The following is a 23,916-nucleotide window of genomic DNA, read 5'->3' on the forward strand; positions in this document are numbered from 1 at the left end:
GCCTAAGGGGTTCTGGGTAAAACTTACCGTACTTTTCACTCGTGTACAACATCGGAGTAGCTTTAAAAGTTTGACTGTCTTTATAACTGAAGTTAGAGTTTACAGAATCTGTGAGAAAATTCCCCTCACAGCTTGCTCATAAAAAGTCACATAGATTCTAGTCACAATTGCACTTCAGCTGATAGTTTAGACCTAGCTAAATTTAGTTTGTGGCTTCATTAATGTGCCTGTGGTTAGTAACACTGCACACTGCAGAACACCAATTGTATAAATTCACATCCATCCCTCATATCCTCACTTGACAGATGTTGGTGTGAACATTAAAGGAGTATAACTAATTGAATGACTATAATGAATGTGTTTTTGTAATGCGTTCTGCACTCTATGCTCACCCATATGCTGGACAGTTTGCTATGAAATGTGTAAAAATCAGCCTCTGCAGGTCTTTCCAGTAACAAGTTCCAGTGTGGCCTCATTGCTTCAATTACCACTCAGAAACTCACAACCCTTTCATTTCATCCAACACAAACACACTGGATTTATTATTACTGTACCACAGAGAGGGGCTTTGGCATTGGATCACAGTTTCAATCACCGTCGCCATCCCTGGGGCTTATTAGAGAAGACACGATGAAATAAGTCGTGTCATTTTTACAGGGAGACATCGAGGAATTAATTTTATTCACAATCCCCTGAATCTATCAAGACCCTCTGAAATCATAGAAATGACATTCCAATTGAATGATTGTTTATATAACTCATCTTTAGTGGGAATTATCCACTGCAAAAGTTTATACTTGATCATATTTAAATGACTTTGAATGCACAGCCTCTCCAAAGTTAACAAAAAGTGACATCACATTTTCAAAACCTATGTATGAATTTTGTTTTATAGAACTTATATAGTTACACAAATATTTTAAATAAGACTTGTAAGTCTAGCCCATTAAAGGATTTTTTAAAATTTCACAAAACAGTGTGCCTTGGAATTCTTTTGTTTATGACTTATTGACCACAAAGACTCTCCTGTTTTTTTGGCAGTATAGATCTTTCCTTATATCCAAAGAGCACCCGTCTTTGAACCTTCATTTGTGAAGTAGCACTCCTCAGCCATGCTAGTGGCATTTGTGATTCACCCTTTGTCTGTCTCTTATAAAAAAAAGCAGGTGACATGATTAATAGTTGCAAAAAGAAATACAATTGCAAGAATATGTCTTTTATATTGAATGCATTTTATTGATGTTCATATATGTGCATTTATTGTTGACTGTTACAGTAAAAATAAAAAAGAATCAGACTGCTTGCCAAAAACAGTAACAGTAACTAAACCTTCTCCCTCGTACTGTACAAGAGGAAATATTGTGATATCTATTGATTTTAAAGGAAGTAACATGACATACAGTATATTGTATATTCACTACTCTTGACAATGATCAAGGAGTGCACAGACAATCATTGTGTGCAGTACTTACTCTAAATGTGAAGTTAATCTACCTTAGGCTGCTGGAAGCAAGTTCAGACAGTTAATAAAACACAGAATGCTCTACAACAGTGGGTATTATAAAATGACATATTTCAGTGTGGCTCTATACGTCTATTCATCAATACTGGATAATATCAGTACCTTACACTCTTATCAAGCCTGAGATATATTTAAAAATCAGAGGAGTACAACATTGTGTTCGAACAAAGGAGGGACAAAAAGCTTCAGCATGTATGCACAATCTTAATTTAAAGTGGAGAAACACACACACGGGAAAGTCACATTTCCCTCAACCATTCACATTCTGTATCATTCATCCTATGAAGCGAGGTTTATAGGATTTGCTAATGCTTTTCCAGAAAACAAAAACTACTTAAGACAAATAATCATATCAAGAATCCAACCTATGATAATTGCCTGCAATCATTTCAGAATCAAAAAGACAAATATAGTCAAATAAACAGATAAGATGTTAACAAACATGGCAAACCAAGTATTTACCCATGTCAAAGTTTCAAAGTGCTGTGTATATCAGAGCTACATTAATCACCTAAAATTGTCCACTTGAGACGAAAGATGAAAAGTGAAATGAATAAACAACTACAGCATCCTCTACAACCGGGATTGTAGCTAAACAAGTCCTGAATGTAAATACAATGAATAATGTCCAGTGCATCAGGAGACATTAAAATATGATATGATGCATATATAACTGCTGCTCCACCGTCAAGACTGCAGGGGAAACCAAACCGTTTGATTCTTTTTATTATCAAAAAGATATGGCTCTGCGTGTACAGTAGATCATTAAGTTTGTGACTGAACCTTTTTTAATTCTTATTTTACACTCTATGCTCCTCTGCTAAGTTATAGTCGGCAGGTAGAATAACTGCTCCAACATGTCAGACCTTTTAACTATAGTTTCAATATGTTTAGCTGCCATCGGATGGCAGCACTGTGATATCATTACAAACCACTAATTAGAGCTTCTATCAGATTACAGAATGGAAACACTGCTGCAGCCCCGCAGGCTGCTAAACAGAAAACAGCATAATTACACACAAATACAGCATAATTGTGATCATGGTTGAACTCCCTTCACCTCTGATTAGAAGTTATTTCTCCTTGACTTGAGAGAGTGTCTCCTTTTCCTCTTCCTGTGGCACTGCTCCCTCCTCTCTGGCCACGGGAAACCGCCCTCAGCGGTCCTGTAGGCCTCGTCATACTCATCACTGTCAGAGTCTGCCTCAGCTCCTGGAAAAGCTCTGTCTGGGAAAACTTCCTTCAGCTTGGAGGTGAAAAACGACTCAAGACTGTGGCCTGCTTGGGCAACCTCAGAGTCAGGCTGAGGTAAGAGAGAGAAAGACTTTTTACACTCAGATCAGTCACATTGAGTTAAATGCTGACCTCAGTAAATATAGCATAAAAGACATACATTACAACATGTACATTACAACATATATATGACATACTTACATAATTAAACTTTGCACAGTTGTGAAACATGAGATAGACATCAGCAACAAACTGCTCTGCTGACTTATAGTGCTGGTTGTGGTTCTTGTTGAGTTTGGCCCTGATCACTGACAGGTCCATGGGCCTCTTAATGATCTGGTAGTAATGACGGGCCTGCATGACAAAGAAATCAACCAGGAGACATTTAGATGTAACTAACTGTGATTATAACAGTGAGCAACACAGTTGTGTTTACTTATTGTAATCCTTAGATAAATAGATCAGCAAAACATATACAAACTGTAGAGACAGTGATAGTGTCTTATAGCTAAACTACAATGGACTCAGAGGGGTAACCTTAGGTATCAATAGTAAAGGTTTTCCAGGAAGTTGGCAGCACTACTGTGCAAAAATTTGAGATGAGTCAGTCCTCTTTGTCTGTATCTCATGCACAGTAATGTGGATGCAGGAGCAATCCAGCCATTAGTGTAAAGCTACTGATCCACATCACCAAGAAGTGCTATAGTATAGCAGCAAAGGAAGAGAAAACAAAGAGGGCAAGATGATGAAAGCTGTAATTTAAATGCTTGTTTTACTGTCATTTAGTATGTTTTTTAACTATCGGGTATTATATTGTATAACTATTTTAGGCAGTGACAGATCCAGGAGGTGGCTTTGGCCAGCCTTGATATGTGATTGATCACTCCTGGGGACACCTCACAAGCCTAAACTATGATTAGCTTTTTGCCTTTTCAGAGGCAAGACTTCTGTTCAAATCAACTGTTGGGGCTGTGTTGAAACTGTGTTGCTGCTAGAATCTTTATTTGGACTGCCTTTCAGCTAACCCACATACAAAATACATCTGTTTGAAGTTGATTAAAGAGGACATATTATACCCATTTTCCACCTTTTAAAACAGCCCCCTGTGGTTTAAATGAAACATCTGTGCTTTGCTTTGGTCAAAATATAACATGAATCAAGCACCAGAGGAGGTTTGTGACCCTGTATAAACCAGCTCTCTCAGAATGTTCCGTTTTGGTGTGTGTGTCTCTTTAAATGCAATGAGTCCCCCCTGAGTTTTCCCAGTAGACGTCATTCCTCTGTAGCAAGAATAAAAATGGCAGACCTGAGCAAAAGTTTTGCTCTAAGCAGGGGGTGGAGTCCATGGGTGGAGATACCAAGGGAGGGGAGGGGATTTTTTTTTAACCAGAATCTCAACTGTAACATCACAAGAAGAACAAATTTGAAAACGGAGCATTTTTCTCTGTGTTTTAAGGCTTATGCAGACCACAAAAAAAGGACTGGATGGGTTTATTTCACATTTTGTGGGTCAGTAGACACTCAGGTTACCCAAATATATGTTCAAAAACATAAAAACATAAAAGTGTATTTTTCACAATATGTCCCCTTTAAAGTACATTTTCCCTTTTTTTTTAAAAAGTAAATGAATCTAAACAATTGCTTAATGACAAAGGATGCATTCGACATGTATCAACTCATTGTGTTTTGTTTGGAAAAAACTAAATGTGAGTGAAGATTTGTTTAGACCCAGAAACCTTGACATATCCGGCATCAATCTAATATAATACACGGGAAACATGGTGAAACTCATCTTAGAAACTTACAAGTGGACTGACAGGCTCATGAAAGGGAGCACTCAGGATGTTACTGAGGATCAGAAGAGTCAGCCGCTCACATTTCTACAAACAGACGAAAAAACATGAAGGATAATTGTTAGAAAATCAGGAGACAATCATAGCAAACAGTCAAAACCATAAAACATTATCATCATTATCACTGTGCAGATACTTAAAGTTCCTACTCTCTGGTCATATTCAGTGAGTCCGAGTGCTGATGTATGTTCTCCAGATGTTCTCCCGTTCTCACAGTCGTACTCCACCTCTGGCTGCACGACGTCTCTGCACAGGCTGCACACCCAGTCGCCTCTGAGCCAGGTAAGAAACACCATCAGGTTAGGAACAATGACAGGGTAATGTTGTATGTACTGTATAAAGTATAAGAAACATACGAGGGGAAACTCAGCAGTGACGGGATGTGACAGGACAGATGGAAGACTTTAGGACAGCGGTCGCAGCACAGCAGGTCTCCTCCAATCAGACATACGGCACAGAAGTCCTCACTCTCCATCGCCGCACCGTCCCTGTCCGGCTGATTGTCCTCTATGCCTCTTTGTGCAGCAGGGTTTGCAATCAGAAGCGTCCTCTGACTAGGACCAATGTGAGAGTCTTCTTCTAGGTCAGAGCGGAGTGGTTGCGGGTCGTCTGTTGTCAGTTCATGGTCAGAGTCTAAGTCGAGCTCAGACTCCGCAGAGCAATGGGAGTCTAGAGGCTGAATGGATGCTACATCAGAGTCGGTCTCTGCCTGAAACCTGGATTCATCGTCAGGCTGGGCGTCTGACTCTGTTCCACCGTCGCCAGATTCCTCAACAGCATCCAGTCTTTGACCATCTTCTGATACTGGGTCTTCCTCATATTCTAAACTGGGCTCTGAATCTCTGGTTTCACCACAGAGCCCCATCTCCCCTGCAGCAACAGATTTCTCCTCAGCTTCATAAGAAGAGTCTGCATTTGGGTCAGACTCTGGGGATAAATCAGAGTCTTGCTGCTGTTCTGGATCATCCCAAGAAAACACTGCATCCTCTGAGACTGATCTGGGATCTGAGTCAGAGTCAAGATCCAGTGTGGAGTTACTCTCTGGCATATATTTGGGGATGGTGGTCGGCGGCGTGAGTGCTTTATGAGCTCCGATTGGCCCTCTGCTGTAAAACTCTCTGGCAGTCTTTAGTGTGCTGGACTGATGATGGTCAGAAGAGAGAGAAAAGAGAAGAAAATGAAATGAATATAAGATTAATAAAATGAAATAATTAAAATATCCATCCATCCATCCATCCATTTTCTTTCACTTATCCGAGGTCGGGTTGCAGTGGTAGCAGGCGCAGTGAGTCAACCCAGACTTCCCTCTCACCTACAACGTTTTCCAGCTCCTCCTGGGGGATTCCGAAGCGTTCCCAGGCTAGATTGGATATATAATCCCTCCAGCGCACTCTTGGTCTGTCACGGGGTCTCCTCCCAGTTGGTCGTGCCTGGAAAACCTCTAAAGGGAGGTGTCCAGGAGGCATCCTTAACAGATGCCCAAACCACCTCAACTGGCTCCTTTCGATGCGGAGGAGCAGCGGCTCTACTCCGAGCTCCCCCCGAATGTCCGAGCTCCTCACCCTACCTCTAAGGCTGAGCCCAGCCACCCTCCGAAGGAAGCTAATTTCGGCCGTTTATATCCGCGATCTCATTCTTTCGGTCACTACCCATAGCTCATGACCATAGATGAGGGTTGGAATGTAGATCGACCAGTAAATCGAGAGATTTGCCTTCAGGCTCAGCTCCCTCTTCACCACAACGGTCCGGCACAACGCCTGCATTACTGCTGATGCCGTGGCAATCCGTCTGTCAATCTCACACTCCATCCTACCCTCACTCGTGAACAAGCCCACGAGATACTTGAACTCCTCCACTTGGGGCAAGGACTCACTCCCCACCTGGAGAGAGCAATCCACCTTTTTCCGGCAGAGAACCATGGCCTCGTACTTGGAGGTGCTAACCCTTATCCCAGCCGCTTCGCACTCAGCTGCAAACCACCCCAATGGTTGGACGGAATCCACATTGTTCCTCCTGTATACGAGGTTCGACAATAGGCTGGAGCCTCCTTTCCAGCACCCTAGAGTAAGCTTTCCCCGGAAGGCTGAGAAGTGTGATACCCCGATAATTGGAGCACACCCTCCGGTCCCCCTTTTTGAAAATGGGAACCACCACACTGGTCTGCCACCCCACAGGCACTGTCCCAGATTTCCATGCAACATTGAAAAGGCGTGTCAGCCAAGGTTAGTGGTAAGGCTTCCCCTGGATCTTCAGACTGTGCCTGCTCTTCAGAGGACGTGGTGTCTGGGTTCAGGAGTTCCTCAAAGTATTGATTCCACCGCCCAACAATGTCCCCATTGTGGGTCAGCAGTTCTCCACCCCTGCTGATAACAGCCTGGGGCAAGCCCTGCTTTCCCTTCCTGAGCCTTCGGACGGTTTGCCAGAACCTCCTTGAGGCCAACCGAAAGTCCTTCTCCAAAGCCTCCCCGAACTCCTCCCACACCCGGGTTTTTGCTTTCGCAACCACTGAAGCCACAGCCCTCTGAGCCACCCGATACCTGTCAGCTGCTTCCAGAGACCCCTGGACTAACCAAGCCCGAAAGGCCTCCTTCTTCAGCCTGATGGCTTCCTTCACCACTGATGTCCACAAGCGGGTTCTAAGGTTGCCGCCACGACAGACACCGACGGTCTTCTGGCCGCAACTCCTAGCCGCAGCTTTTACAATGGAGGCTTTGAACATGGACCACTCCAACTCCATGTCCCCAACCTCCCCCGGGATGAGGGAGAAGTTCTTCCGGAGGTGGGAGTTGAAGACCCCACGGACAGGGGCCTCTGCCAGACGTTCCCAGTTCACCCGCACTACACTTTTGGGTTTGCCAGGTCTGTCCGGTAGCCTTCCCCGCCATCTGATCCAACTCACCAACAGGTGGTGATCAGTTATCAGCTCTGCTCCTCTCTTCACCTGAGTGTCCAAAACATACGGCCGCAGATCTGACGAAACAACTACAAAGTCGATCATCGATCTTTGGCCTAGGGTGCTCTGGTACCAGGTACACTTAGGAACATCCCTATGCTTGAACATGGTGTTTGTTATGGCCAATCCATGACTAGCACAGAAGTCCAACAACAAAGCACCACTTGGGTTCAGATCGGGCAGGCTGTTCCTCCCAATCACTCCCCCCAGGTGTCTCCGTCTTCGCCCACGTGAGCGTTGAAGTCTCCCAGAAGAACTACAGAGTCCCTAGGCGGAACCCCTTCCAGGACCCCACCCAGAGTGTTCCACCCTTGGGAGTCCAAGAAGGCGTATAGAATGCCCAGGCCTCCGCCTTAGCCTGCCACCCGGCTCTGCATGCACCCTTCCCCCATGCCTCTCCCTGCAGGTGGTGGGCCTATAGGGCGGCGGCTCCATGTGGTTGTTTCGGCTGAGCCCCATGGAGGAAAGCCCGGCCACCAGACGCTCACCTTCGAGCTTCCCCCCTGGGTCTAGCTCCAGGGGGGTGCCGCGGTTTCCCTCTTCCGGGCGAGGTGGCTTGCTCCAATATATTCCGCTTCATAGGGGTATTTGTTGACCCGCTCTTAGTCTGGCCCCTCCCCTGGGACCACTTTGCCTTGGGAGACCCTACCAGGGGCTAGTGCCCCTGACAACACAGCTCCCGGGTTCACGGGGACACGCAAACTCCTCCACCACGTTAAGGTGGCGATTCTTAGAATTAAATATAAGCTATCATTCTGAAACCACATCAAACACTTACCTACTGTAGACCATGTATACAGTTAAGTTTTTGATGTTTTGCAATAGGGACATGGCACACCTTAATTTAAACTTTCAAACCACCTAATTGATTTCAGGACTCACACCGTCTTTGCTGTGAGATTTCCATTGCCATGTTCTCTCTTTTGCTACCAAAAAGTAGCCAAAATATCTCATAAACTGTTCTGTCCTTTGATGAATGCTTTTGACACATTTTTTCAGACTCTTTTGTCTGCCAAATAAAATAAACTTGCCTTGCCTTGCCATGCAGCCATCACCAAACCAAACCAGACCTTCACCAAAATCAAACCGCAGACCACAAGCAGCCAATTCATGCAGCCAATTCATGCAGTGGAAACTTCAGTCACCAAGCTGCAGCATGAAAATAAAAGCTCTGATCTAGCGGGGAGATGCAGTGTGCAAAAAAAAAAAAACCAATTCATCCACCAGGCAGTTAGGAAGCTGAATTCTCTACCCTCTCATTTGATGATGGTTACTCTGATTCGTATGGGGATAGGCATTTTGTCCACATGTTTGTTACAAGTTTACTTATTTTGTTAGTTGCTGCTGGTCACCTGCTGTGATTACTTTAGGTCGATCACAGATTCATCTCTAACATTGACCACACAGATTACCAAAGCATAGTTATATCTGACCACAGTCCTGTCAGGCCTGTTCTACAAGTGTCTCTCACAAGGCAAGACAAACAACAAAATACAAAAAGGTTAATATACAAATATAACAAATATCATCCACCCAGAGCAAACATGATTTATCCAGAAGTAAATACAGATACTACTTGTGTAATGTGCAGAAAAGCCTCTCTGTTTGAATGCTGCCTATTGCAAAGATGATAGAGCCACTATTCCATCTCTGGATGCCCTAAAGTGTTTGACATGATTGAGTGGCACTATTTAATTGCAGCACTCAGGAAATGGATCTAGTGACAAATTAATAGATGGATTAAAATACTATATACCAAATCAAAATGCTCTATTCTTTCAAATGGGGATGAATCCAATCCATTCTCTTTGCAATGTGGCATTTACCAGGGGGACCTATTGCCCCCCTTGTCATTTAATATAGCATTGGAGCCTCTAGCAATTGGCATAAGGGGGGCAACCAGACATTAAAGGTATCAGTTTAGGCAATGTTGAGACTTGTGTGACCCTGTATGCTATCTATTCTGGTCCTGCTAGATTACATTAACTCTTTAGGGAGTATTTCTGGTTACACCATAGAATGTAAAAATAGTGAATTCATGCCTTTAGTGGATCAATTTATTGAAGACTTCCTGTACAAACTTATTTTTAGAGAAGTGAAAGAGGGTTTCTTCAGCTGACCAACCAACCAAAACATCTTTCACATTTAATGTCATGGAATCAGTAGAGAAATTCAGAACCAACATTGAATCCTGGAGGATTCTACACTTTACCATGATATGGGTAAATGCAATAAAAATGGCAAGCCTACCCAGGTGCCTACATCTTTTCAAAACCTGCCCATAAACCTAAAATAAATAGTTTTTTAAGCATCTTAATTGTGTTTACTTCTTCTGTTTTCTACTTCATTTCAATCTAATTCAATTGTTTACCATTAACATCTCACTGCTCTGGTGTTTTAAAAGGATAACCTTTCCCTGCATTGATCTACAGAAATGAGATGTACCTCTGCTGCTGCATCATGCCAGGTTCTCTCCCTCGAGAGAGTTTCGCTCTTCCCAGTCGCGCTGGCTGGCAATGGGTCACTCTGTCGTCGTCCATGCGGGGGGAGTTGAGACACAAGAATTTTGAGACGCTCCAAGCAGACCACTGGGACTTTTGGCCTTCCTGAGTCCTTCTCTCTGTTACTTCAAAGGCAAGATTAAAAATAGTTATAATATTTACTTTCATAATTTTTGCATGGACAGATTTTTTTAAGACAGCTTTTACACACCTATTGCTGCTGCTTCTCGACACCCTGCATTTCTCCTTGGCCTCAAAATCAATCTCCTCATTTACATAACTGAAAAATGGTTCTAAAAAAAAAAGAATTAAAGTGAGCATGTTTTAATAACCTTTGATATCAGAAATAACTGCATGAATAGGTAGTTAAATCCTGCACCTGGTTCTGTTTTATAGGACAGTAGAGGAGACCTGTGGCGCCTGTAGGGAGGCATCTTAGAGGAAGATTCTTTGACAACACAAAGTACCCCATCTGAAGACCTCCTCTGTCTGGGGTCCACACTGGTGTACTGTGAATAAACACATATTTTACAAGACTGGTGTAAAGAAATCTGAACACAAGACATGACTTTAGACTTTAAAATACATGTTTTCACTCTTTTCTAGCTGTAGCAGTACTTTATTTTCACAGTCAGAAAAACAACTAGCTAACTAACCAGAAGATGAATGACAGCAAAAATAATTTGTTGTTTGAACCATCAAATCAAAGTGATATATTTGTGCTTCAGAGGAACAGTGTCAGTCAGGACAAAATAGTATTGCAACACTGATCCCCTCTATTCCATCTGACAGCCGAGCTTCACTCCTCGTCATGTGTGATTATATTCAGAAGAAGCCATTTTTACCTTGTTTGCAGTGCCTGCTTCGGGGCTGTGACTGCTTCCTGTGGGCCTTTCAGAGTAAGGACTGCTGGATGGGGCTGCCAGTTCTGCCGGGATGCTCTGGGAGCGTCTCTTCCTCCTTGTGCACACTAAACTCGGGCTGAGTCTGCTGCTCGGTGCATCAGATACACACTCGTAGGCTGTCACTGACACCTCCAGGGAGGTGGATCTCTGTTAGTAGCACACATGTACAAAACGAAACTTGATTTCAAGCTGCATCACATTTACAGACAATGCTGTTAATGTTATTAAAAAACAGAAAGTGGGATGTGTGGGTGGAAAAGTCCTTGGGATACAGGCACATACTAAACAAAAACATCATTCAGAATCTATTAATTCAAAATGATTCAGTCCTTACAAACACAGAGAATGGTCCACACAGCTGCATATGTCTCTGTTATTGTGTAGCAGATAAAAGGCTCAGTTACAACACTTTATATCATATGTAAATTCTCTATCATGCATGCAATGAGGGTCCTTTGATTAAACCAGCTCGAGCGTGGATGTTACTGCAGGTGGGCTACAAAATCTCATTTAACAAAACAAACATAAAAAGACTGTTTTTTATTAGTAGTTTGCTAATAAAAAACAAATAAAAATTTGCACTAATTTTTTTGCCGAACAAACTGTTAGGTGTAATTTTTCTGTTTTATGGGATGAAACGATATCAGGGTGAGCTTTATTTTGGTGTTAGATGTCAAATTAGGCTGCAGAATTCCTTTAACCTGGGAATGGCTGGATTAAACCGGCCCCTTCACGCCTATATTACAATTAAACTGATGCAAGTGTCTCAAATAGCTCTGTTACAAACCAGAGCTGTATTCAGATATCAGCAGGAGGGAATTTATCACCATTTCCTTGGGGCTATTCCATTTTTCTAAAACATGGTTCTCTTTTCCCTTTTCTTTTCTTTTTTCAGCGCACCATCATCCATATTCAGGCCAAACAGAGCTTGTGCTCCTAAGTATCATGCGATTAAAACACTTACCTGATCCATGCCCCCTGGGAGAGGTACATAGGATTCAAACTGTGGAGAAAAAAACTGACTATAATCCTTCTCTCTGGAACGATGGAGAGGATGGGGGTGTAGGAATTTATCTCAAAGTAAGAACCAGAACTGAAGTCAAACTGGCAGCTTCCTCTATTCCCTCAGTGACTCATTAATGACAGGTTAAGTACATAAACGACTGCACCCAAGTGGTTTTATGTCGCTTTCAGATACTGTGACTTGAGAATGCAAATATAATACATCTTTGTGTGTGTGAGCGCACACGCAGAGACATTTCAGAGAGGTGATTATGTGGTTGCTCTCAAACCTCTGGCATGAAGCGTGATTATGAAGAACAGTGCTCTCCTGGTTTTGGGATGCGTTGCTATGAACAACTCAGAGCTTTAATTGTCAGAGCAGTACTTTGTTTTCCCGTAATCATTTCTTCATAAAAGCACATTTGTGTTGCACCATCTGTTTTCAGGCGAGCTGTCAACTGTGGGAGGCGATCAATCTGGCATTTAAATAAAGCACTCCTTTATTTTTTAGTTGTTTAGAGAAAATCGTTTAAACTAAGTACTGCCTTTAATTCGAAACCAACATTTTAGAAATACACAGTAAAAAGCTCAGTGTATGTAAACATTTCCTGCTGACTTTTAAACTGACTTTAGTGTCACTTCAAGTAAACAACTTTAGAATTAGGTTTTGTCGCCCTTGTTTGTCTCAGTTACGGTTTAAAAGAACACCTGTGTTTTACAGGAAATAGACATGACACTGACCAATACACTGTGGTTTTGAAGAGTCAAATACAAACTGTGTTAGGTGGTTAACCATGTCATGAAGAGGGAGAGGGGTTTGAATTTAGTTCGATGATATAGAAACTGAACAGGACCACGTGTGAAAGGATGAACCGAAGACTGTGGTGCACAACTTTCACACTATATACCCAGCTTTGATCTCTCACAGGAGCAAAAACACCAACTTTTTAATGCTCAGCTTCAACTGTTGCTTTACTTCCACTGTCAGATGTTATATATATCTAATAAACCACCAGAAAACGTTGTACTATAGACTTTAACTGAATTACCTCTTACTACTGGGTATATATATGGCTGTAAATGATAGGGGTCATCTAAAACGTTTTACAGGCTACCTTCAGATTTGTGCTGAGTACTTTTTGAATATTGTGTTTAATAAATCCTCTTGTTACAAGTTTTAGATTAGTTATAAGTCGTAAATAGGCTTAAATTTGTTGAAGTTTTGCATGAGAACACCACAGGCATAAAGTGAGACAAATTTACATGTACAGCAGCTAATTTCTTATGCTTGATTGATAAGTCTAATTTTTATTTGTCCATTGTAAATACAAAAGTTACTTCAGGTCAGATAAGCTTAATGTATCTGTTACAAAGGAAAGCTCCTCAACAGCTACTGAGTGGACACTGTGGTGATATTAACTGTCCACTTCTGTTGTCAAGGTCAACAATACACTTTGAATTGTTTTTTTGATGGGGGTGTTTTCCAGTTTCACTTATTAATTATTAATCTAATCAAAGTGAGGTTAACTGTTATTGCAGTGCAAATCTATCTTCGCGTAAAATACTTAAAACCTAATCAGAGGGAGTCTTTTAATTGTCTCACCCTTCCGTCTCTGTGGTCTCTGAGCATCAGTGCTGCTCTGTTCCTCTTCTCCTCTCTTCTCAGCTCTGCTGCAGGATGAACATGGAGCTGATGTCTGATAGGACTCTGCTCTCCCCTGTCTTCATCTTCATCCAGCAGCTCTCTGCTTTCAACCCCAGGTCCTCCATGTGCCTCCTCCACTCTGCACCTATTCTCCCAGTTGTCTTCAGTCATCACGTCTCTGTCTATAGCTGTGTGGCCGATATCCTGCTGCAGAACAGAGCTGGACGACAGTTTCCTCTGACACTGGCCTGCCCTGCTGTGGTCTGCAATCTGAGTTTGGCTGTCCAGAGGAATGTCTTTCTGGTGATGGTGATAGAGATAAGACTTTGTTTGAGACTGGGCCTGAGTGGCAGCAGCTTGAGGCTGGGATGCAGAGCCTCGACTGCAGCTTAACTGGATGTTTCCCATGATTGGAACGGGAGATGAAGGTGGAGGACATTGTGTGGAGCTGTCAGGGTCCCAGCATCTCTGGAGCTGCTGGCTCTGGTGCAGCGAGGAGATGAGGGCAGGTTGTACATAACTGGAGTTATAAAGTGTGGTGTCCAGCTGGTTTTTGTCCAGACTGGACAGATCTGGCTGAGAGGGAATGCTGTGTAGGCAACACATCTGGGGCTCACAGCAGGCCTTGTACCCACAGCCCGGCTCCCGTCCTCTGTGACACACAGACGGCAAGGCCATGCAGGTGAGGGGCTGAGGCCTCAGGATACTGGAGCAGGACAAGCCCTGAGGATATGTGCAGTTTCCCCCTTCAACATTTAGCTGGCCTGCAGAGTACCAGAGAAATGACTTGTAAGCATGGCGGTAAGATATAGTAAGTAAAAATAGAACTTCAGTTTGACATACAAACTGTCCTATAACTATCGTGGTTAATTTGCAATTATTTTACCAAGAGAGGAAATCTGCTTGGTCCAGTAACTGGCATCCCAGTTGAATTTAATCTTTACAGGACTCCAAGAGTCTGAGTGGAGTGACGGCTCAACCAGTTGCTGCATCTGAAGTGAAATCTGAAGAAAAAAAAAGAGGATACCTTCTTGAGTTAAGTATAACAAGAAGCATTTTGCAAACCAACCATTTTGATGCTGTCGGGGTGCATAGGTCTGGCTTTTTTTAGTCCTGATCTAATTTCTGAGATTTGGTTATGGTCCAATACAGAGAACCATTCTGATACCAGTTTAAGTAATGACGCTGTATGCCGGACTGCTTTTTATAAAGGCTGGGATCACTCTTTATAAGGCAACATCAGGCCTGACTTGCTTTCCTTCTATTGGAAAAAAATAATGCAAGAACTATTGCAGGAAGTCATCTTAGTTGAAAGCATAAAAAGAGTGAAATATCTCCAAACAGCAAACACTTCACCAACCTCCTTTTTTTGTGATAAAGCAAAATGGCTGCACTAAAAATTGATTTGAATAAATCAGCGCAGGATTAGCGCATTCTCACAATTCCTTATTTAGCTATTTCAGTCAGCTTGGACTGATGTCCACTGTCAGAATGTGATTAGTGCATCTCAAGTTTGAGGCTAAGCTATCGTGACTTCTACTCCCTTTCATGTCTTTAAAAAAATACCCATAGCTTCAATATGAATATCCCCAGCGCTCAACAAATGTTTCAAAGCCATAGCTGAAATGACAGTAGCAAATTTACCGCTGTGACTGGTGAACTTTACTCTTATAACCAGGGAATTTCACCTTTAGAAATAAAAAAAAATGGAGGGAGATCAAACGTATTGTTTAGCTGACTCTCATTGGACTGTGTGTGTGTTAACCATGAGACATACCAGAGCCCTGCTGAAGAGCACCGGGCCTCTGCAGTGGTGGGTCTTAGCCCAGGTGATGAACTTCTGAACATGGTCCATCTGGCCACACGTCTCTATTGCCCCCTGCAGCTGGTCCTCCAGACGCTGCTGAAAGTCCTCTGAGATTTTCTGTAAAGACACAAAAAAACAACGCATCCAGTAACATGTAACTTTGAGTACACAGAGAGGCATAGCCGGACTGTGGGTTATATTAGTGGCTCATTATTTTTTTTTGACAGATCTAGTACTGTAGATGTTAGCTTAAGCAGCTTTGACAGATCATTATTGGTTCTCATTTGCTTGCTATCAGAACTGATTACATCACGGGCGGTTACTGATTCTTTGAATGTAGATTCACAGCTGGCTAAAAGATAAGAAGGAGAGAAAAAGGAGAGAAAGTAATTACCTCCAGTTGCTCTATTAATAGGGTAGCTCGTTTGTTAAGCTCGTTCATCATAATCATCTTTGCCATTTTAATCTGGTTCTCTGCCTTCCTGTGTGCAATCTTTACTCCGTGAAGTCTACCGAGACAGAGAGAGGAAAATAAATGCATCAGTCCCGGCAGAAAAATCCCAAATGTAGAAGAAGAAAGCAGACGTTAATTTATGCATTAGCTTGCTATATTTCTCCATGTTCAATTATTAACTCGAGAAGTTGCACAGACTTGGGACTTTCATTTCGCTTCTTTGTGAGTCTCAACCAACCTGTCCTCTATCTGTTTGGCATTGTTCTCCACTGCAGACCTCCTCTCCTCCACCTGCTCCATCAAGCTCTCAAACAGCCACTGCTGATCCTGTAGGGCCTTCGCGATTTGCACCACCCTGAACAACACGAGAGATCAGATCATCTACCAGGAATAAAGTTGACTAATTTATTCACTGGGCAGGAAGAACTTCCCCCCCGGGAAAGAGACATTATGCAGGTGACCTTAGAGGCAGCTACTGTGCTGAAACATCACAGAAAACAAAAACGTATGAATACTTAATCGTTATTAGGCGGGCCAAGGATAGCGTATGCAAATACACATGATAAAAGTGACAAGGCAGTTAAAGAGAGTCGTTGCTCATAGGAAGTTTTTAACCTGCAGTTAGCCCTCGTCTGCAGTGTCCTTGTGCTGTGTGTCTGAGCACTGACCTGTGGGTTTTGTGGGAGGACAGGTGACAGCTGCTACAGCACAGAAGGTCACATGACTCACAAAACAGCTCCAAGGGCTCCTGTCTGTGAGAATGGCACATGAGGAGGGAACAAGGATACGACCCGGGGCCTAAAAAGACAGACGGAGGGAGAGGAGAGGAGAGGAGAGGGGAGAGGGCATGGAGCATCAGCAAAAATTTTAAAAAGCAGAGGAAGGCCATCGGGGTCTACAAACTTGGTGAGAACAAACACTAACACTTACTTGTTATCAGGGACTTTTAATAACTGAAGAGATATCAAATAATCAGCCCAGCCAATAGAGAAACTAATTAAAATGTGATTAAAGTTAGGAATTGTCTCCAGCAGATGCCTGAGAGGCATAAAGCATCACACAGATTAATCACCTTTACAATCAAACAGCACACCCAAACTTGCATTCTTTAAAAATGTGTCTGCAGTTTGAGCGATTGGAATAAAACAAATGAAGCAAAATAAAATATTCAAAGGACCCTATAAGTGTCCCCTGAGGAGTTTGTTTACTTGAGGTTGATCTAAAGTTAGCCACAACAAAGTAATATATGTCAATAAAAGTAAAGGTCGCATTAGTGTATCCTATTAATGCACTGCTTCAGTTCTGGTTTTATAAAATACACTCTAATCATACAAAAGAGACTTTATTAATCTGACTAATGGTTTGAATGTAAAAAAGACAAGCTGGACATTTTTTGGCTGAAGTAAATAACCCCCTTTAAAAACTATACCAAATGTTTGCACTTAGATTTGTGATGATGTGTGAGAATGTAGAACATGTTGAAGGTGCAGGTGATCTGATTTTGTACCTTTGGACAGAACAAAGCCAGCTGTTTCCCAAATGTACAGCTTATCTGGGCTAACTGCCTTGCTTCATGTTAACTGTACGGACATAAGAGTGATGTCAGTTGCTTTATTTATTTCTAAGCAGGGAGACTTTGGCTTATTTACCGGAATTAAAAACTATTTATATGTATATACACCCACAACATTTGATGTAATTTGCCTTAATTTGGAACAAAGTGTGGATTTGATTACACGAATGCAATGAATTTCGGGCATAAAGTTTTACAGTCTTTATTGTATTGTTAGACTTTTTTCTTTATGGATGGTAGAAGCATGTTATGTTTTAAAGCGAGCTTTTAAACAGTGTTACAAAAGTGGATGGTTAAATTAATCTGTGGTGAGTTATACTGCCGTGCTGTATTAATCCTGGCCTATCTCCACTGAATGATAATAACATAGTGGGAAATAGGTTTAATGTTGAGGTTGCAGGGAGACTGAGTTGATGTGAGTTGAGATACAAAAGATGCAAGTGAACATTTTTTACACTCCTGCCCAAATGGTCTTTGATGCACACTCAAAAATATCCTTCACACATTTATAAATAGGTCACAGCAGAAACAGTTGGCCCACAGTACATCTATCTAACAATAGCAGGATAAGGCTAATGAACGCAGCCCTGCTGCTCTCTGCTGGCCGGCTTACCTCAGCCAACCCTCTTCTTGCCTGCAGATCATCTTAGTTCTCTGTGGTAGAGAGCTGAGCATCATCTGCTGTGCATTCACTGACCACATCCTGCCTGTCAGTACACTCACACATTTTCTCACAAGTACACAAACCAAACAGCAGCACTGCAACTATCACAGTGAAGGCGTTTAGGATGTGCCTGTTATGATTTGACAACTTCTGCAATGCACACCTGCAAAAGGCAGCTGGCAACAAAGCTGGCAGGCATACTTGAGGGTCTTTAAATAGCAACACGCTAATATTAGCAAAAGTGATATCATAGGAGCACTTAAGAATCTGGGACACATGTTAATGAGAGGTGTAATAAAACACAGGGATCTCCAGGAACTATTATCAACCGTTGCCCCTACCATGAATTATTCATTGTTGTGGTTCCTACAGAGACATGATTAACAAGCAAACAGAGCAGCAGAGTGAAAACAAAGTTTTAAAAAAAGTCTTGCAGGTGTCAGAGAGAGTCAGACTATGTATTTATAATCTGTTTCACTAGCTTAAATCTGGATGCAACATCTTGAAAAACAGTCTTGAAATATATTGGTATCTTGCCTTGTCCAGTGGGAGGCAGGGAGCTGGAGCCTCTCTGGTGCAGGTCGGGACACTGGGGGGCACTGGGCCTCTGTTGTTGATGCAGCTCCGTGTACTGGGAGGTGGCAGAAGCTTTCTGATGCTGATGCACATCTGTGCACTGGTAACACAACCACTTGTTGCAGAGTGTACACAGGCTCTGTGCGAGTGTTGGCTCTGAGCACTCTGAGCAGCTCTAGAAAAGATTTACAAAGAACACCCTTTAGTTATATACACTTAATAAACACTCTCTCACACATAAACATATGATACAAAGAGCACAGTGCTGAAACATTTGTATTGCTGCTATTCCCTGCGTTTGATCACACATGAAAGGGTGATGAATTTTTCATCTGACAATAAACCTGTTAAATAGAAACAATATTTAAATACAGATAAAAATGTTTTCAACATTTTAAGGATGTAAATGTTAAACATTATTAACATGCATTCTGTTAAAATAAGGATTAAACTATCAGGGCCCCTTGTGTTTACATCTGATATTTGCTTCTGGTATGAGCAAATAAAGGAGCAGGAAATCTTGCAAAATTATACATTCTAGAGCATTTTTTATCGGAATAATACTTCACTAATTCCTGTGGAAAAAAAGTGTCCTCTGCGCTTCACCCTGTCTGCCTATTAAGTAGTAGTGAAAAGTACCTCGGGACCAAATCCAGTTTTCAAACCTTCTTACTTGCCCAAAGGCATTGCCAGGGCTATTCCTAATATCCAGCACATATTTTTTCAGATGAGAAGTGAGCAACACAAATATAGGAAGCATGCCAACTCTAAACACAAAGGCCCAAGATGCCCTCAAGCACGGGATCAACAGTGCAGAGACAAACAAACCTCTTATCTCAATGTGTGTCAAAACACTTTTTTTTTTTTTTTTTTTGGAAAATCAAGAAAACATTGCTAAAACAAACACCTTACCTTCTCCATTTCAGTGCTTTGAGAGCAGACCCGTTGCCTTCTCAGCAGGAGGGAGATGAGAGGAGAGCGAGCAGCCTGACGCCTCAGCGGCAGAAACACTGAGGCTTCTACCTGAGGCAGGAAGCAGCACGCACCGAGAGGTGGCCCCAGAGGAGACGGCTTACATGACAGCCTCACTGTTCTTTCTCCTCCCACAGTTCATCCATGTGTAGGACCCAAGCTTCACTGCAGTGGAGGAGAGGAGTGTCACATTCAAATTTCATTCCCTGCTCACTGCTGCAGCCACCAAAAAAAGGGGAGAAAATCTAATCCTTTTTCTTAAATAAGCCTGTGCATAATAATTGGGAATTAGGGAGATAAGACAATTATTTCTTTGTAGGGCAAAATATCCCCGGAAGCTCTTTCCAAAATGGAGGAAGGAAGACCAAGTGACCTACAATGGGTAAATCATACTGTAAGCAACTTTTAGTTCTTTGGAGCAGGCACAGTTTGAGGGAGAAGTAGGTGATATTAAACTCAGGTAAAGCCGGGCTATGTCAGGCTGGGATAGGTGGGCCAGCTGTGGCCTTCTTCCCTTTGTCAGCACAAGGAGGGGACAGGTCCCTGCGGAGCTACACGCTAACATAGTGCACCGAAACCGGGTCAGGCTCTGATAAGCTCCAGATGGGACTAGGATTCACTCGTGCAATTCCCTCTAACACTGAGAATTCAATTAAGATTTGAACTCCACATGTCAATGATCATACACACAGAACATAGAAGCAAACCGTAGATGAAGATGAAGGAAATTCAAACACAACGAAGATAATACTCAGTTCAGAATGTCTGCAAAAGACACACAGTTGCATGGCGAAAAGAAAGTTTAATGGAGCACAACTGGGGGAAAATTCTGTTGACAGCAAGCGAAACTTAAAACAGATAGATGTACATAAACAGCCAACAACATGAAACTACAGTCGCATCTGGAGCTGTGAGCAAGCCTGCCTAACAACAACCCCTGCAGTCTGACCTATAAATCTGACAACTTTCTCATTCTTGGGTACTTCAGCAGGGAGCTCAGAGCAATCCCATTCCCCATTGTGCGCTTAAAGACCCAATTTGAAACACAATTAGTCAGTCGGAGAACACCCTGCCTCTTAGTTCATGCAGCTCTGTAGAATTGTCAAACTGTGCACATGCCTTCTCTGCACCTTCACTGTGTTTTTCTCTCAAACTGCAACCTCCCACCAGCTTCTCTGCCCTGCTAAGTAAAGCTGGCACCACGTACACATGCCATCTCAAGAGATGTCACCGTAATAGAAACCTGTGCAGTGATCTCTCCCTTGAAAGCACCCTGTCTTACATCTACTAGCTCTGAAAAGTTGAGATCACATATAAAAACAGGATTATCTTCTACCAATCCTTAACGGTTATGAAAACTGTTTCTGTTCTCAACTTAATGAACAATGTGCTCCCTTTTCTGCAAAGAAAACTGACCAGAAGGAGGGAAACGTCTTTAACTTCCTATAATGAGAATTAAAAGCTTGAAAAAAGTGTCAACTGGACATAAAAAAGGTTACAAAAATGGTGCAGAATCTGAAACCCCTTTAGCTAAAGTCAACCTTTAAGTTGCTTCAACTTCACACAGAAACAATACTGTAAAGGATTATTTGCCCCATCATTTTTATATGCTTGTCATGAAATGCTGCAACCAATGAGCTATCACCATTTGCTTCCTGTCAAATCCTATACAAATTACTTGCATTCATCTGCCAATATGTATCTATTTTTTGTATTATAATGTAATCAGCTTTAAGTTAATCACTGCATTTAATCTACATGATACAATTTAGACTCCCTGGAGGGGCTTGGGTTTTCTTGCACCATGCCCAATTGGTTACAGTGAAAAGGCGTACTCAGAGGGCAGAACGAACACGTAGCTGTGGTAGTGTCACGCACCTTGGGGAGGGGCTACTGCTCTTTGTGATGTCATGAAGGAGAAATCTCCACACAGCCCGTTTGAGCACACATTTTCTGAAAAGTGGAGCAGGCAAAAGACGGAGAGGGTGGACTTTTCTTTTGTAGACAAAGCTATAGGGACACATATCAGTGATGGAAACCCATGGTAAAGTGTATTTAGAAAAATATGTGACCTTGAAAGTTTTGCTCTATAAACTTTAACTAAAAAAAACTTTAAAAAATAAAGTAATAATCTTTGTTGCTTATCACCTGCTGCCTTTGGCCCACTTTGATCCCCCAGAATGCAGTCGATAACATCTGCCATACTTTTAAATTACAAAGAGTAGGAAGGGAGGTTTTTTTAAAAAATAAAATATATAACCGATAAAGATTCATGTCATCTATAATAGATTTGTTAAGTCTATAATAGTGTTATAATAAAATAATTAGGCTACTATTACACTGGGATTGCCGATGTCAGTCTTTTTATAGGCTACTTTTGCTCTTAAATCATATCTCATCAGTTCTTCTGCTTTTTTTGTGCCCAACTACAAAGTTGTAGTTGTGACTTCTGCTTAGTGATATGCTGCTTCTCCATCTGTAATTTGATAAAGGACGCACTATAACACAAGGTAAAACAAGAGATCCCTGCATGGATGTTACACTGAAGTAATGGAAGAACTGTATGAGTAGAGCAGCATAGTTTTGTGTTTTTATGCTCACTGTATAAAGCTGTGGGACTTTGGGATTTCCAGTGATTCTCCTTATGGCATCTTAACACGTTTGGCTACCTGTTCCATCTGTTCATGAATATGTCAGTCTGACAGCACTTTATTAGCGCGGCGTCTTCCGCTTAATAACAGCGAGCATGTCAGTCAAACTGCACAGCGTCTGCCCCCGCATCCTCAGCCTGCCTCTGCATTAGCAGCCTCACCTCCAGCGCATCATTGAGCGTGATATTATTTTTTACAAAGTGCGCATGAGATTACGCCCCTATCATGGCATCGTGGTGCAATCCACAACACAACACAAGAACACAGCCCTCGCAATATGTCAGCACACGGATAGTTTTAGTGCACACAGCGTCTAGAAACTGTGTCTGTGTACAAATTAATTCGGCTCGTTAAGTGCGCAGCTCATGCACAGCATCCTGTCAGGTAAACATGTGAGGATGTCAGAGTGCTGTTCTCAGTCCAGTGGAAACGAGACTGTCAGCCGAGCAGATAAACTTCTGTCGGGCCTGTCAAACATGTCAAGTGTGCTGCAAGCGTGCGTGTCCAAAGCGAGAGAGTGTGTCTTTTCTTTTACCTTGACCCGTAGCATCTCCGAGTGTCGATCCCCCCCATCGGATGTCGCTCTTCAGACCGGCCAAAAATTGGGGAGACACCAAGTCTCGCAGTTAATCGTGAGATTTACATTCGTCCTCATGCAATACTTCTGACGTTTCAAAAAGCTTCAGCATGACACTCATTGAGAAGAGTTATTATTGGAGAGATGAAATCAATGGCGTTATGGTTAGATCGCTACCCAGTGATGGAGGAAGCATTTCAATCTTATGCATTATATAAATAAAATAACACAACCAAAATGAGGAAATGTTCTACTTTAAGAAAATACCGTGCTGTTCACGTATGTTGTTGTTTTATTTTTTGTGATTCTGTATGCTTATATGCCAATATGCTTCAGATCACTTAATAGATGTAAAGAAGTTTAAAATGCAAAAAGATTTAAAATCTCTCACGATACATTTCTGTAGGCTATTTCCAACGATTAATACAAGAAAATGATTTGTGGTCAAGAAATTTAAATCAATTATGAATACTCAATAATGTTTTCTGCTGCATAATGTTACCTCACAGTTTTTTCTTTTTTTGTTGTATTATGATTTGGACTGTTATTGATTTATTAATATTTAAGCAGCATTTCATTATTTTAGCTGAGGTCAATATTTTTTATGCTGTTTTCAGCATTGTGATTCAGAGTTCAAATATCATTGCCTTAAAAAAATAAGATAAGGTTAAGGATAATAATAATCATAATTTAAACTTGTGTGAGGTAAAACACACAGTCAGACTCCCGAGTAAAGGTACAAACAACCACTATGTTATGAATGTGGTAAAAAGAATAAACTAAACATTTTAGGTAGAATAATGCATCAGTGAAATTAAACCAAGTAACAGTACTCACACTAATAATTATTCCTCTTCATCATGTGAACTTATTGAAGTTTACCCCCCAAAAGTCTGTAATTATTAGATTGTTATATGTAACTAACAATGCTCGGTGCTTTTTCTTGATATTAACAGCCATCAGATTAATGCAGAAGAGTAAAAGTAACTAGTAAAAAAAATACAAAAAATGAAAATAAAGTTTGACCA

At 41.9% G+C, this 23,916-nt stretch overlaps 1 protein-coding gene across 2 annotated transcripts; it reads right to left on the bottom strand.

Annotated features, from left to right (window-relative positions):
- Window positions 1-1,211: 1,211 nt before the first annotated feature.
- Window positions 1,212-22,998, bottom strand: trim66 (tripartite motif containing 66). Of its 2 annotated transcripts, none has more exons than XM_065952928.1 (18): window positions 22,847-22,998; window positions 19,601-19,825; window positions 18,650-18,863; window positions 16,544-16,673; window positions 16,114-16,230; window positions 15,816-15,930; window positions 15,392-15,538; window positions 14,501-14,618; window positions 13,573-14,378; window positions 10,908-11,114; window positions 10,442-10,571; window positions 10,274-10,355; window positions 10,007-10,181; window positions 4,965-5,749; window positions 4,758-4,881; window positions 4,561-4,635; window positions 2,957-3,109; window positions 1,212-2,825 (listed from the first exon to the last, which is right to left on the bottom strand). In XM_065952928.1, the coding sequence occupies exons 2-18, from the start codon at window positions 19,607-19,609 to the stop codon at window positions 2,589-2,591; spliced, it is 3,624 nt and encodes a 1,207-aa protein (XP_065809000.1). In that variant the 5' UTR covers window positions 19,610-19,825; window positions 22,847-22,998; the 3' UTR covers window positions 1,212-2,588. The 2 variants fall into 2 exon arrangements, with proteins under 2 accessions (XP_065809000.1, XP_065808999.1); XM_065952927.1 differs by having other exon boundaries at window positions 10,007-10,187; window positions 22,847-22,997.
- Window positions 22,999-23,916: the final 918 nt, after the last annotated feature.

The sequence above is a fragment of the Labrus bergylta genome, chromosome 3 (genome assembly GCF_963930695.1).
Source record: "Labrus bergylta chromosome 3, fLabBer1.1, whole genome shotgun sequence".
NCBI lineage: Eukaryota > Metazoa > Chordata > Actinopteri > Labriformes > Labridae > Labrus > Labrus bergylta.